The sequence below is a fragment of the Anoplophora glabripennis genome, unplaced genomic scaffold (genome assembly GCF_000390285.2).
Source record: "Anoplophora glabripennis isolate ALB-LARVAE unplaced genomic scaffold, Agla_2.0 scaffold22, whole genome shotgun sequence".
Lineage (NCBI taxonomy): Eukaryota > Metazoa > Arthropoda > Insecta > Coleoptera > Cerambycidae > Anoplophora > Anoplophora glabripennis.
In genome coordinates this window covers 637,456-650,028 of record NW_019416298.1, presented here as the reverse complement: position 1 = coordinate 650,028, position 12,573 = coordinate 637,456, and the positions used below count along the sequence as shown (strand labels likewise).

Sequence of the window (12,573 nt, the reverse complement as noted above, 5' to 3'; positions counted from 1 at the left end):
AATGCGGGCATTATATATAATGCCCGGTCATTATGAATAATGTCTAGCTCTATCGGGCTAAGTGATTAATTACTATCTAAACTTCATTATTTATCACATTGCACGGTCATTATTATATTGCTACGTGACAATTGGGCAATTTGATAATAAAGCTAAATTTTCATTTGACTTTTATTAAGTTTAAAGTGCTGAAAACTATTATATGCTAATTATGCCAAATAATGAGTCTGATTGCTTAAACTTTCGTTTATTTTATGTTTTATGTTTAATAATATGTCAAAACTTCTATAAAACAAAGATATGTTGTGAAATGTTTGTTTCAAATTTTATATGTTTTGTGTNATATAGCCAGGTTTTTACAATGTATTAAAACATGATGTTTATATGATATTGTATGGATAGAAAAATATTATGGTATAAAAATGCGTAGAAAATATAAAATCTTTTAATATAGTATAGTTTGTATAGCGCGAGTGTTGTGTTTTATTAAGTTTAATTTTACAGTAAAATTTAAAGTAGTAGTTAGTGAAATGTCTTATGTAGTGTTAGTGTATAGGCAATCAGCAATACATTTTTATTGATTTTATTACACAGTTTGTCTAAATATGAATCAATGCACGAATAACAGATTTCCTCCATTATAACGCAGATTTTTTATAAAATGGAGTTAGTTTGAAACTGAAAACTTTTTGTTGTAAAAAAAAACCTGTGTCAAAATGGGGGAAAGTTTGTTATTTGTGCATTAATTCATATTTAGACAAACTGTATAATAAAATTTATAAAAATGTATTGTTGGTTGCCTATTTGCTATAGAGCCCTTTTAAATAGTATATTATTTAATAAGTGACCCTTCAAAAATACACGCCACTGTAACCTTTGATATGATCTGTAGCATATTTAGGGTAGATGTGTTTGTGTTATACAAGGTGTTAACTAAATAAGTACTCAAAATTGGAGAGTATGTAAAACATGTCGAAATATGATGTAAACCTTAGTAGAATTTTTGTCAGTGGCGGCCCCTAAGGGTCCTTAAAGTGGCAACTCAGGAAACAGTTTTATAGCGTAACTCGTAACTTCAAAACGGTCCAATATTAAATCTCGAAATTTTGGGGTACTTGTTTCGTTAACACCTTGTATAATGAATATACATATACATATGCGATTCAAAAATGAAGAGATTTGACAACAGTGCATACCGCGACTAACGAACGCGGTTCTTTGAGGTCACACTAGCTTGTCCATCGGCGAGGTATGAAAAATTACAAATAAAAGATTAAAAAACATTCAGATTTCACGACGGAATTTGAGAAAACAAACTTATGATACGTGTTTCTGAAGGTCGCAGGTGGCCTCCTTATAAATACGACACCCTGTATTACCACGTACCTTCACATCGAATGATTTACAAAGCTAGACTGGATTATTAGGAATATATTAAAGGCGGGCAAAATTTCGGGGTAGCGCTCAACCGCAGGCTTTAGCGCCGCAAAGACGGGGTTCGGAGGGGTTTTTGTTTAAAATTTAGTTTAATCTTGGTTTTAAATGGCGGCGCACCGAATCCAGCGAACTTCACTTAAAACTCTGACCCCGTTTCGGATTTATCTCCACCACCCAATACCCGATTTTAACTGCTAATCTACCAGGGGTCCCGTTTTATTACGCGCTGGGCGCCGTAATGTGTTATTAATGACTTAGTTTCGACTAGGACTTTAGTAGAGGTCGCTCCCGACGCTGAATCTATAAGGCCGCGGTTACACTGGATGCGAATCCGATCGAATCTCTATTCCTTGAAATCGTACGGAGTGTTAACAAACTATTCGCTCGAAACGGCTGCATTCGTTGTAAAAAGTAAATTCTATTCCGTTTAGGTAAATACAATTTCCTTGGCATTTGATCGTCACTACCAAAATACGAGTAGCATGAACTTTTACACACTTTTACTTGTTTGATGTGTTTGCCGGGATCCAATTCCGTTTCACTTCTGATAGCTAGCTTCCTTGAATTACTTTTCCCTTACGTACTGTTGTAACATCACTTTATTTTTAAGGTAATTTTGAGTGTGATTGATTTTTCTTTGTCTTCGCAGCGTATTCAGATGTTTTATTTTATGTTACAATCTGACGTCTTAAATACTCGTATTTATTTACTAAAAATTTAATGTCGATTAAAACAAGCATTATGTTTTTGTCGGAAATTCCGCTGTTCCAGCAACAAAAGTTACCGCAGGAATATTTCACGCCAGACGACAAGTGTAATAGTCTAAAGTCTGACACTTTTATGTGGAATTGGTATTCCGTACATGCCTCTGTCTCGTCGTCTTCGGACTTAGTGAAATATTACGTTGTTTTCATGATTTAACCTTAGATTTCAGATATCACACGGAGACAATGCAATTTTTCAGGATACGCAATTTGGAAGATACATGGTGTAAAGTCTACTAGGAGATATGTTCCTACCGTCTTATTCTTATATTTTCTGTGACATGCATTCTACGAGACAACGTCTGAACTGCACTAACTGGCAAATATGCTCACTCTGATACTATATCTTTACTAAAGTTTTCCCCCGGGGCGGAAGACGGAGGTCGAAATTTAATCTTGCTTTATACATCCGCGACTAGAAGACTAGACTTAGTATAAAATGCATTCTTACGTCTTTTATTGCGGTATTACTGGGCGAAAACACAGGTTTCAAGGCGACGCCGTCGATAATTTGGCAATAATGGAACTACAACAGAATATTGTTCATAAATTTATATCAAAAATTCAACTTACTTAGTGGTTTTATTTGAAGCTTCGCATCGATCAATTTATTCGATACGTATCTTGCGGCACCCTACTGTGAGTGTGTGAGTTTGACGTTTTTCTTGGTTGAATGTATGGCACGTGTTTTTATGGCAGTCAGTAGTATTGTGTATTGTGAGCATAGAGCGGCACACAGCTTGACCACAGATTTAGTGTATTTCTGCTACTACAACGCGTGTTACCGCTTACCAGCATTGTATAGATTTGTAACAAAAGCCGGGACGCGTAGTGATTTATTTATTAGTTCTCGGAAATATTTCAGTCAACACTAATTATCGAAAGTTAAGGGATCTCAAGTAAGTTTAGCGTCGACCTTCGGAGAAATTTAGCAATATTTTTTGGACAAGTTCACTTAGACCGTCGGGGCCACGTGACAGTCATCTGTCGTGTCCGGGAGGCGCCAACCTATGCTGGGACAGAACAAAGGAGCCCATATTTTTAACAACACGCAAAACCACGAGAAGAGCGTAGAGGTTCCAAATTAGAATTAAATCAAATTGTTAAAATGATAATAATTGGAAAGGAAAGTAATAGATCAAATAGCTGGTTTTTAGGCGGATTTTCCAAGCTATTAAGAATATATTAAATGAGATTGACTAATCCGTCCCGTATTGCTACACGGAGTCACTAGAGGAAGGCTAGAGTTACTTGTAAGTTCAGTTAGTCACAGAATTATTTATATAAATGTAAGTCGAGTCAATTCGGTTAGTTAACATACTATAGTTATACCAAAGCGTCCCGATATTCAGGTTCCTGCCAATAAGATAAGAACAGAAACTTCTGAACCCAAGAAATGGTCGTGTCAAAGCGAAGTGTCGAATTCAGGAGAGATCCGAAAAACAGGCAGTTCTTCCTTGGGTTTCACATTGAGCAGTCTACTTAGTTTTATAGTCTTGGGTTAATTTAATAATGGATAAAGTCATTCCAAATTATCCGTAGCATCGGGTTCGTTTCCGAAGTTTCAGGTTGATTTTGTTTATTTTCTACTTTAAGAATTTTATGTTTCATTTACTTTATTTAGAATTTCTTGTCTTTTCAATATGCGTCCTTAGAATCAAACATCAAACTATTAAAATCAACAAATTTGCTGGTATCATAGATGCATCTTGATACATCATTTATATATTGAAAACCTGTTCTCATTTACATTTAATTAATAAATTTACAATAAATATAAAATCAGATGCCTAAGTAAAAAATAATACGTTGTATGTACCACGTAAGATACTAGGATGATTATGCCCTTAGGCGACTTGTCGCCTGCATAATTATCCTTGTATCTCCCTTGGTACATAAATAACTATTGTACCTTTGTAACACCTTTGTAAACATGCAAATTTCCCCAATGTCAATCAATATATGTCTCTAAAAAGTAACACCCAGTCTTTGAATCTAGAAAACGTTGAACTATTTAAAAAAAAAGTGAATTATAATCATTCGGCATCATTAAAAGTTCCACCTGACCTGGTAAACCCCACACAAAAACTCGACGGGGATCGACCATTCGGTTTTGGATTCAGCACCTAAACAATGCATCGTCTACATATATCAGACACATTACCGAGCGTTCAGCGAATGCTGAATAGTTTGTTGATTTAACCGTCCCTTTGCATTCGCACGGTCAGCAGGGGAGAATTGTTTAGTAAATTGGGTCCGAAATGCTGATATATCCACGTCCATCGAACTAGAAATATCGACGAGGATAACGATTGCTTATATCGCTAGTCAAATACGGTGTATTAGTGAATACCTCTGGTGGTATCAAAACTTTAATGAGGTCTTGTAAGTGGTACCTTGCATGTTCTCTAGACCAAAGTAAGAACATACGTAGGGTGGCCACATTTCTTCAACGGAAACGGCGAGATGTATCGGGCTTTTGTTGGAGAACTATCTACATCTACTATTTCAGGATATTTCTCTTCAAATCAGAAGAACGATGTTTTTTTTTACGTGATGGTGCTCCGTCCCATTATGGAAGAGGTGTCGCTAATTTCCTCAATTAAAAGTATCCAAATCGATGGATGGTGGTCTCACAACTTGGCGACCGCGATCTCCGGATCTCAACCCGTTGGACCTTTTCATGTGGGGACATGTGAAGACACTTACCTATTCAGCGGGAGAGCCTAATTGTAGGGAACCAACTCATTGAACAGATTCATACAACATTTGATAAGGTCAAAAATATCATTAAGACCTACAATTGGGAACAACAGCTTCGACAGAGGATTGAGTTATATATTGTACAAGGCGGTGGTCTAAGCTGTCTAGTCGCAACAAGCTTACACGATAGAGGAAAATTTAATTCTCATTTTCACAATGTTCCTCGTAATTGCGCGTATTGTTTACTTAACTGGGGGTATATTTTAATAACTTAGCATGCTCCTTCGTTCACTTACACCGGCGTTCAGAGAAAAACAATGCCTCATTATCCCACTTTTCTTTCCCGAGATACGTCCCATCCGCTAGGCATGGCATCAACAATATATTAATTATAAAAAAAGTCCCCTCACTTCTCGCTGCATTGACGCTCTTACACCTTCTCGAGGGGGATCTAAAACACCTCAATAATTCAACGAAAATCGCCGAGTAGGTATCCTAAACAAAAAAAAGGCGCACGAAGCGCACTTCTTGCGTTCCCCCGCCTTGTATTGAACAAACTGCGAGCTTACGTCGACCTTTTACGCGGAGCGGAAACTTTGCATGACAATAGAGCCGGATTCTGCCTCGCAGATCAAGTCGTCGAATCAGACAAACAAACGAACTCGAGATGGTAACAAATGAACGTCGGTACTTCACGGGGGATTTTCCCGTGTAACCCCCGAGCTGTCTGAAGGAAAATGCGTGCCTTTTGTTTTCGTCGACGTTAAACAATCGCGACAGCTGAAATATGCCCCGCTCGGACTTAAAATGCACGCATTAACAACGGGACTTATGCTCGGGTATTCTATTCGACTTATATTCGCGCTCAGTAGCGAATGCGATGCAGTTAAGTTAAGCTTTAAAATGTATATTACCTGGCCAAAACTAACGGTGTCCTTGAAATACAATAGGCCTTTTTAGTAGAGTGTCAGGAGTTTAGTAGAGTGGTAAAGAAATAACAGGAGGCTTACTTACTTCAAAAGGTGTTACGAAAAAAGGGAAATAAAGTTTTTGTCAATTGGTTAGGTTGCGATGACAAACATAATTCCTGGATTGATAAAAATAATGTATTGTAGCATGTTATATTGTATTAGAATTGTAATAAACAAGAAGAAGAACAAATAAATGATAAAACTTTCTGTATTTTATTTTTAATTCCCTAATCAACCCTACTATTAATGATAGATCCGTATATAAATGATACTTTTAGTCGGCACGAACGATTATTAACCTCTACGGCGCTGACGTCAGCCGCTGTAACGTAGTCGGCTGAAAGCTATGCCGATGCTGCTCTAGTCGCCATCTTGAATTGTGGAGCAGAATCGGCATAGCTATTCTACTAGTAGTGACGTCACATACGCCAAATAATAAACAACCTCATATTGCACCTTGTCAAGAATTTCTCAATTTCTTTACTAGACAGAATTTCGACTATGGACCTAAGTGCCAAAAAATGTCTTTTTTGTCATGACTTTAAATATCGCGACGTTCTGACAATATTATAAATTTTTAATAAGTTTCAAACCCTAAGAGGTAAACTAAAAGAATTATGGAAGTTATAATAGAACTTTGTCACGTTTTAAGTGATTTTTTCACTACTTTCAGTTGGAGAATGTGATTATTACATTTCTTTGAATGGACATATCAAGTCATTGTTACAAAATTTCCCCTTTCTTGCCTTTGAAAACCATATACTAATTTAATGCCCCCTGTACGTACTTCGTAAAGCTTTTTTCTCTGTAACTTCTAAGTCTAAGTCTTATAACGCAATCAAATATCGACAGAGTCGTATAGAAACAACCAAACTGTAGTGGTTCACCGTTTCCCTCCCTTTGCCACCCCTAGTAATCTATTCGACGCAGTAAGGTCCAACCTGAACAACGACACCAAAATCACTCCGATCGGACCATCCCTGCGCGCAGCGGTCGTACTCGAACATTTGTTACACTGAAAATTTATACCCATACACCATTACGATTCCTTAAACATTTTCCATGTAAAAATCGAATCTTTTTGTAACTTTCGAAATGATTTAAAGTTTTTCTAAAAGTACTGCCTTGATTTTCTGCATTCGTAGTTGGACGGAGAACAAAATTCAAGTTAATTCGTCAATTTGCTTTGGGAAGTTAATAAAAAAAATGTTCTTTTTATAATTCCTGCAAATCCCGATCTATCCCTCGTTAATGAAATTTCGCACCTCCCTTATAAAAAGTCTATTACCCGCCTGCGAAGCAAAATAGCGATCTTATTAACGATTACAAAGTGTAAATTTAAAATTCCATTATCGCCGATTTTTTTCGTGTTATGGAACCAACTGAAGGACGTCGGACTGTATAATTGGTAATAAATATTAATATCGCCCGTCCATTTGCTTTAATGGATTAATTGGTTCACGGAAAAGCGTTTAGCGACGGCACTTAATACGGATTTGATGGAATTCAGGACTGACAAATCGCTCCTTTGATATCTCTTAGTGCCGTTATTGCATGTTGCCACATTTTTCCATGGCAACCATACAATCAGCGACCGGTTCAACACTCAGCCAGCGTACTTAAACTTTCTGCAGTTGGTTGCAGTTTTTATAAATTGTGTGCACCCTGTATAAAAATGAAAGTGCATGGAAAAATGAATTAAAATGATGAAAAAATACCTTGAAAATATTATCCACTGTTAATACTCTGGAATGAGTGAAATTTTTCGAAGTTATGCGTCTTGTGATATATACAAAAATAACTATTTATGTAACTAATACAGCAGCTATATTTGGTATTCATACTGAAAATTTAATACTTCATTTACATTTTTTCAGTAAAACAAATTTGGATTTATGTGCATACAAAAGGTTGGGGTTTGTTAAAGTTATTTGTTATTTTAAATCCATTTCTTGCAGCAACGTATTGATTTCTTCCAGTAATGTCTTGTTTCACTGCTCATAGTGACAATTTCTGACAAGATTAAATGACATACACAATGGCAAAATACGTAAATAAATGCAATTGTGCCTTATCGATCCAGAATGAAATTCAAATACCTGCATTTGCACGCGAATATTTCAACTAAATTTATTATCCATTTGCCTATTAGATAATATTGTTAACCAAACATAGAAACAAGCTTTAGCATCGAATAGGTAAATAGCTCGTAATCAACAGATTAATGAAATGCACGACAAAAGCACCGTATAATTCATTTATTATATTATTTACTGCTAATCTATTCCAAAACACATGTGTTTCGATGCAAAACGCTATCGCTTCGTTTTGCTCGATAATCTTGAAAAGCAAACAATAATCTCTGACGAAGAAGAGTAATCAGTTATGTAATTACTTTGATTTCCAATATTTGACTCTAAAATAACTTAAATTCTGCGTAGTCGAGATATTTTGCAATCTTGGATGGTACGCTACCGAAGGTATTTTTGCCTACTGGTTGCGCAGTAGATCGACCATTCCGATGTGTCAGAAAAAAAACGTCGTTCTTTAATTTTATTTGGTCGCAAAGATATATACTGTCGATACAATTGGAGAGCGTGCATTTCATTTTCTTCCACAATAGTAAAAGATTTTGGTACTCCAGTTTTTGTTTCGTTAATTTTTACTACAACAACGATTCCTTTGTCATCTATATCTTCTATAGAGAGCTTTACCAACTTATCTTTTCTTAATCCTCGAAAAACACCCATTACTAGAACAACTTACAATAACAAAAACCTATTAAGCACATGCAATAATATAAGCTTTTCCAAAAGATATGTATGACTTGATGCTTCTCTAATAAATTTCAAAATATCCTCTTTTGTCGATATCTTAGATTTTTTTGGATATTTCTTCAAATAAGCCTCTAATCGATGATATTCTCCTATATTTACTTTTCTGCGCACTAATAATGTAGTCTTCGACATTGAGTCCTTATTGTGCTAGGGCTAAATGATTCTGACTAAATATATAGTGATAAAAGGTAATAACACCAGTTCTTGAAAATATCCCATTAATATAGTTTCACTATCTCTCAAAACGTTTATATTCTTTATCATAAAGTAATTTAGGTTTTTTAGACAGAAATAAAATGTTGTATGTACCACGGGATATACTAGGATGATTATGCCCTTAGGCATTGTAACCTGTCGCCTGCGCGCATAATCATCCCTGTATTGCCCTTGATACATAAATAACTGTTATAGGCGAGCGGTTCACCCCTAAAAAGATGCTTCTTTTTTAAAACAAAAACCTACAGCATGAAACTTTTTTATTTTATAAAGCGTGTTTTTCTGATAATTTACATATTTTCTTTATATTTTTCGGCGTGATCAGTCAATTGTAATAAACAAAAAAGTTGTAAAAAAAAATTACTCGCCGAATGGCAGTTTTTATTGTAAAATGGACCAAAATAAACACTTTTTGTTCTTTGACATAAATTCGAAAAATGCTTCGTTTCCGAGATATTTACAATTTAATGTGAAAAAATTGACGAAATCGAAAAATTTTCGGAATTTTTTTCTCGAAAACTACTGAACAGATTTTAATTCTAAAAAAGCATAATAATCGGCAGATTTTCTACTTTATGATATATTTTCTTGGTATGGGTCAATCATTTTATTGAAGGTCTAAAGCGAGTAAAAAGTCTTAAAAAAAATTATGATAACACTTCAAATTTAAATTTTCTTTTTACAATATCTTGGATTAGATTCTCTTTACAATAAACATTATTATGATTTTTTTAATCGATAGGTATATGTTAACAGTACAAATGTTCAAAAGATCATTTTGTTTGGTTTTGTAGCCGGAGTAAGGTTTTTGCAAGTAATTAGTAAAATTTCGATTTTTGGTTTTATAAATGGCTAAAATTGACTTGAAATTTAAAACTGTTTTCAAAGCCATTCGGCGAGTAATTTTGTTTTACAACTTTTTTGTTTATAACAATTGACTGACCACGCCGAAAAATATAAATGAATATGTAAATTATCAGAAAAATACACTTTATAAAAAAAAGTTTCATGCTGTAGGTTTTTGTTTTAAAAATTTAGTCGATTTTTTTAGGGGTGAACCGCTCGTCTATTATAATTGTAACTGCCATTTTATGTCATGCTAAATAAAATTTTGGAAAAAAAAAAAATAAGTTTATATAATATCGGTCACAAATGCCATCTCAGTTGACAGAAAAATTTACAGTTGGGGAAAAATTTTCGGAATTTTTTTAAATTACCATTGCAACGTTTTTAACGGTAAATCATTTGATTGGCTACAANAATATAACCTTTTCCAAAAGATATGTAGGACTTGATGCTTCTCTAATAAATTTCAAAATATCCTGATTTGTCGATATCTTAGATTTTTTTGGAATATATCCTTTCTATATTTGCTTCAAATAAGCCTCTAATCGATAATATTCTCCTATATAGTGTTAGGGCTAAATGATTGTGACTAAATATATAGTGATAAAAGGTAATAACACCAGTTCTTGAAAATATCCCATTAATATAGTTTCACTATCTCTCAAAACGTTTATATTCTTTATCATAAAGTAATTTAGGTTTTTTAGACAGAAATAAAATGTTGTATGTACCACGGGATATACTAGGATGATTATGCCCTTAGGCATTGTAACCTGTCGCCTGCGCGCATAATCATCCCTGTATTGCCCTTGATACATAAATAACTGTTATAGGCGAGCGGTTCACCCCTAAAAAGATGCTTCTTTTTTAAAACAAAAACCTACAGCATGAAACTTTTTTATTTTATAAAGCGTGTTTTTCTGATAATTTACATATTTTCTTTATATTTTTCGGCGTGATCAGTCAATTGTAATAAACAAAAAAGTTGTAAAAAAAAATTACTCGCCGAATGGCAGTTTTTATTGTAAAATGGACCAAAATAAACACTTTTTGTTCTTTGACATAAATTCGAAAAATGCTTCGTTTCCGAGATATTTACAATTTAATGTGAAAAAATTGACGAAATCGAAAAATTTTCGGAATTTTTTTCTCGAAAACTACTGAACAGATTTTAATTCTAAAAAAGCATAATAATCGGCAGATTTTCTACTTTATGATATATTTTCTTGGTATGGGTCAATCATTTTATTGAAGGTCTAAAGCGAGTAAAAAGTCTTAAAAAAAATTATGATAACACTTCAAATTTAAATTTTCTTTTTACAATATCTTGGATTAGATTCTCTTTACAATAAACATTATTATGATTTTTTTAATCGATAGGTATATGTTAACAGTACAAATGTTCAAAAGATCATTTTGTTTGGTTTTGTAGCCGGAGTAAGGTTTTTGCAAGTAATTAGTAAAATTTCGATTTTTGGTTTTATAAATGGCTAAAATTGACTTGAAATTTAAAACTGTTTTCAAAGCCATTCGGCGAGTAATTTTGTTTTACAACTTTTTTGTTTATAACAATTGACTGACCACGCCGAAAAATATAAATGAATATGTAAATTATCAGAAAAATACACTTTATAAAAAAAAGTTTCATGCTGTAGGTTTTTGTTTTAAAAATTTAGTCGGTTCATGCCTTTTTTTAGGGGTGAACCGCTCGTCTATTATAATTGTAACTGCCATTTTATGTCATGCTAAATAAAATTTTGGAAAAAAAAAAAATAAGTTTATATAATATCGGTCACAAATGCCATTTCAATTGACAGAAAAATTTACAGTTGGGGAAAAATTTTCGGAATTTTTTTAAATTACCATTGCAACGTTTTTAACGGTAAATCATTTGATTGGCTACAAAACAGAGGCGTGAAATTTTCATTTTAATTCTATGGACCCCTGTCAGTATTCTTCCAACTGGCGTTATTGGGCTTTAGGTGGGTGAGGTATTGCAGTTTTTACTTTCTTAATAAAAAGTTTAGTGATACTTGAGAGCACCAGTGGAAAGTTAACGAGGTTAACTAGAACCGTCTTATAAAGTTGGAAGCTGATACTTTGATAAATCCCGGATTCTTTCTCATCTTGTATCCAAGATTGTACACGAAGGTGAACGAAATTTTTAATTAAGAAATAGACTCGGGAGTTACCACGCACAGAAGTAGTAAAATAAAATTGTTCGTTTTTCAGTTTTGTTATTCTTTCATCTCTTTCAAATTTTCTCCAAAGTTTAGAATGCTGATCTCTGGCACCTAGACGAAAGAGATGACTTATGTAGCAAGATTTTTAATTGTGAGATACTTTCAGTAACTTTAGTTGTTCAGTACTTCCAAACAATATCCTGTGTAAATCTTATACCCATATTTTTCCGGATTTGTTTTTCCTGGAGATTTGCTGAGCTATCGATTTTCTTTAGACAGAGGATCATAATATCGCAGCCTCGTCGAGAGTGTGACGTCCTGGTGGGTTGATAAATCTGTGAGAAAGAAAACAGTGTATAAAATATATACAGCGTGTCCCACTAGTGCGGGAACGTCCAATATCTATGTTAAAATGAGGAATATATGGATTTTTCTTTTTATTGTGTTGCCACATTTCTCGGAATGTACAAATTAAAAATATATTCAACTATACAGGGTGTTCCACTTTTCCTGGACAGACACCAACTTTGGTTTTTTAAATGGAAACACACATTTTTTATATTTTTTTCGGATTCTACATAAAAAATAAAGGGTACTTTGTGTAGAATAGTTCTAT

At 34.0% G+C, this 12,573-nt stretch overlaps 1 protein-coding gene across 1 annotated transcript in view; it reads left to right on the top strand.

Moving 5' to 3' along the window:
- The first annotated feature begins 2,178 nt into the window (after positions 1 to 2,178).
- LOC108917254 overlaps positions 2,179 to 12,573 on the top strand; it is an 81,357-nt gene continuing 70,962 nt past the window's right edge. Inside the window, exon 1 of the mRNA XM_018723760.1 lies at positions 2,179 to 2,251. Within this exon, the coding sequence (XP_018579276.1) occupies positions 2,179 to 2,251 (73 nt within the window). The remainder of the gene's footprint in view (positions 2,252 to 12,573) is intronic.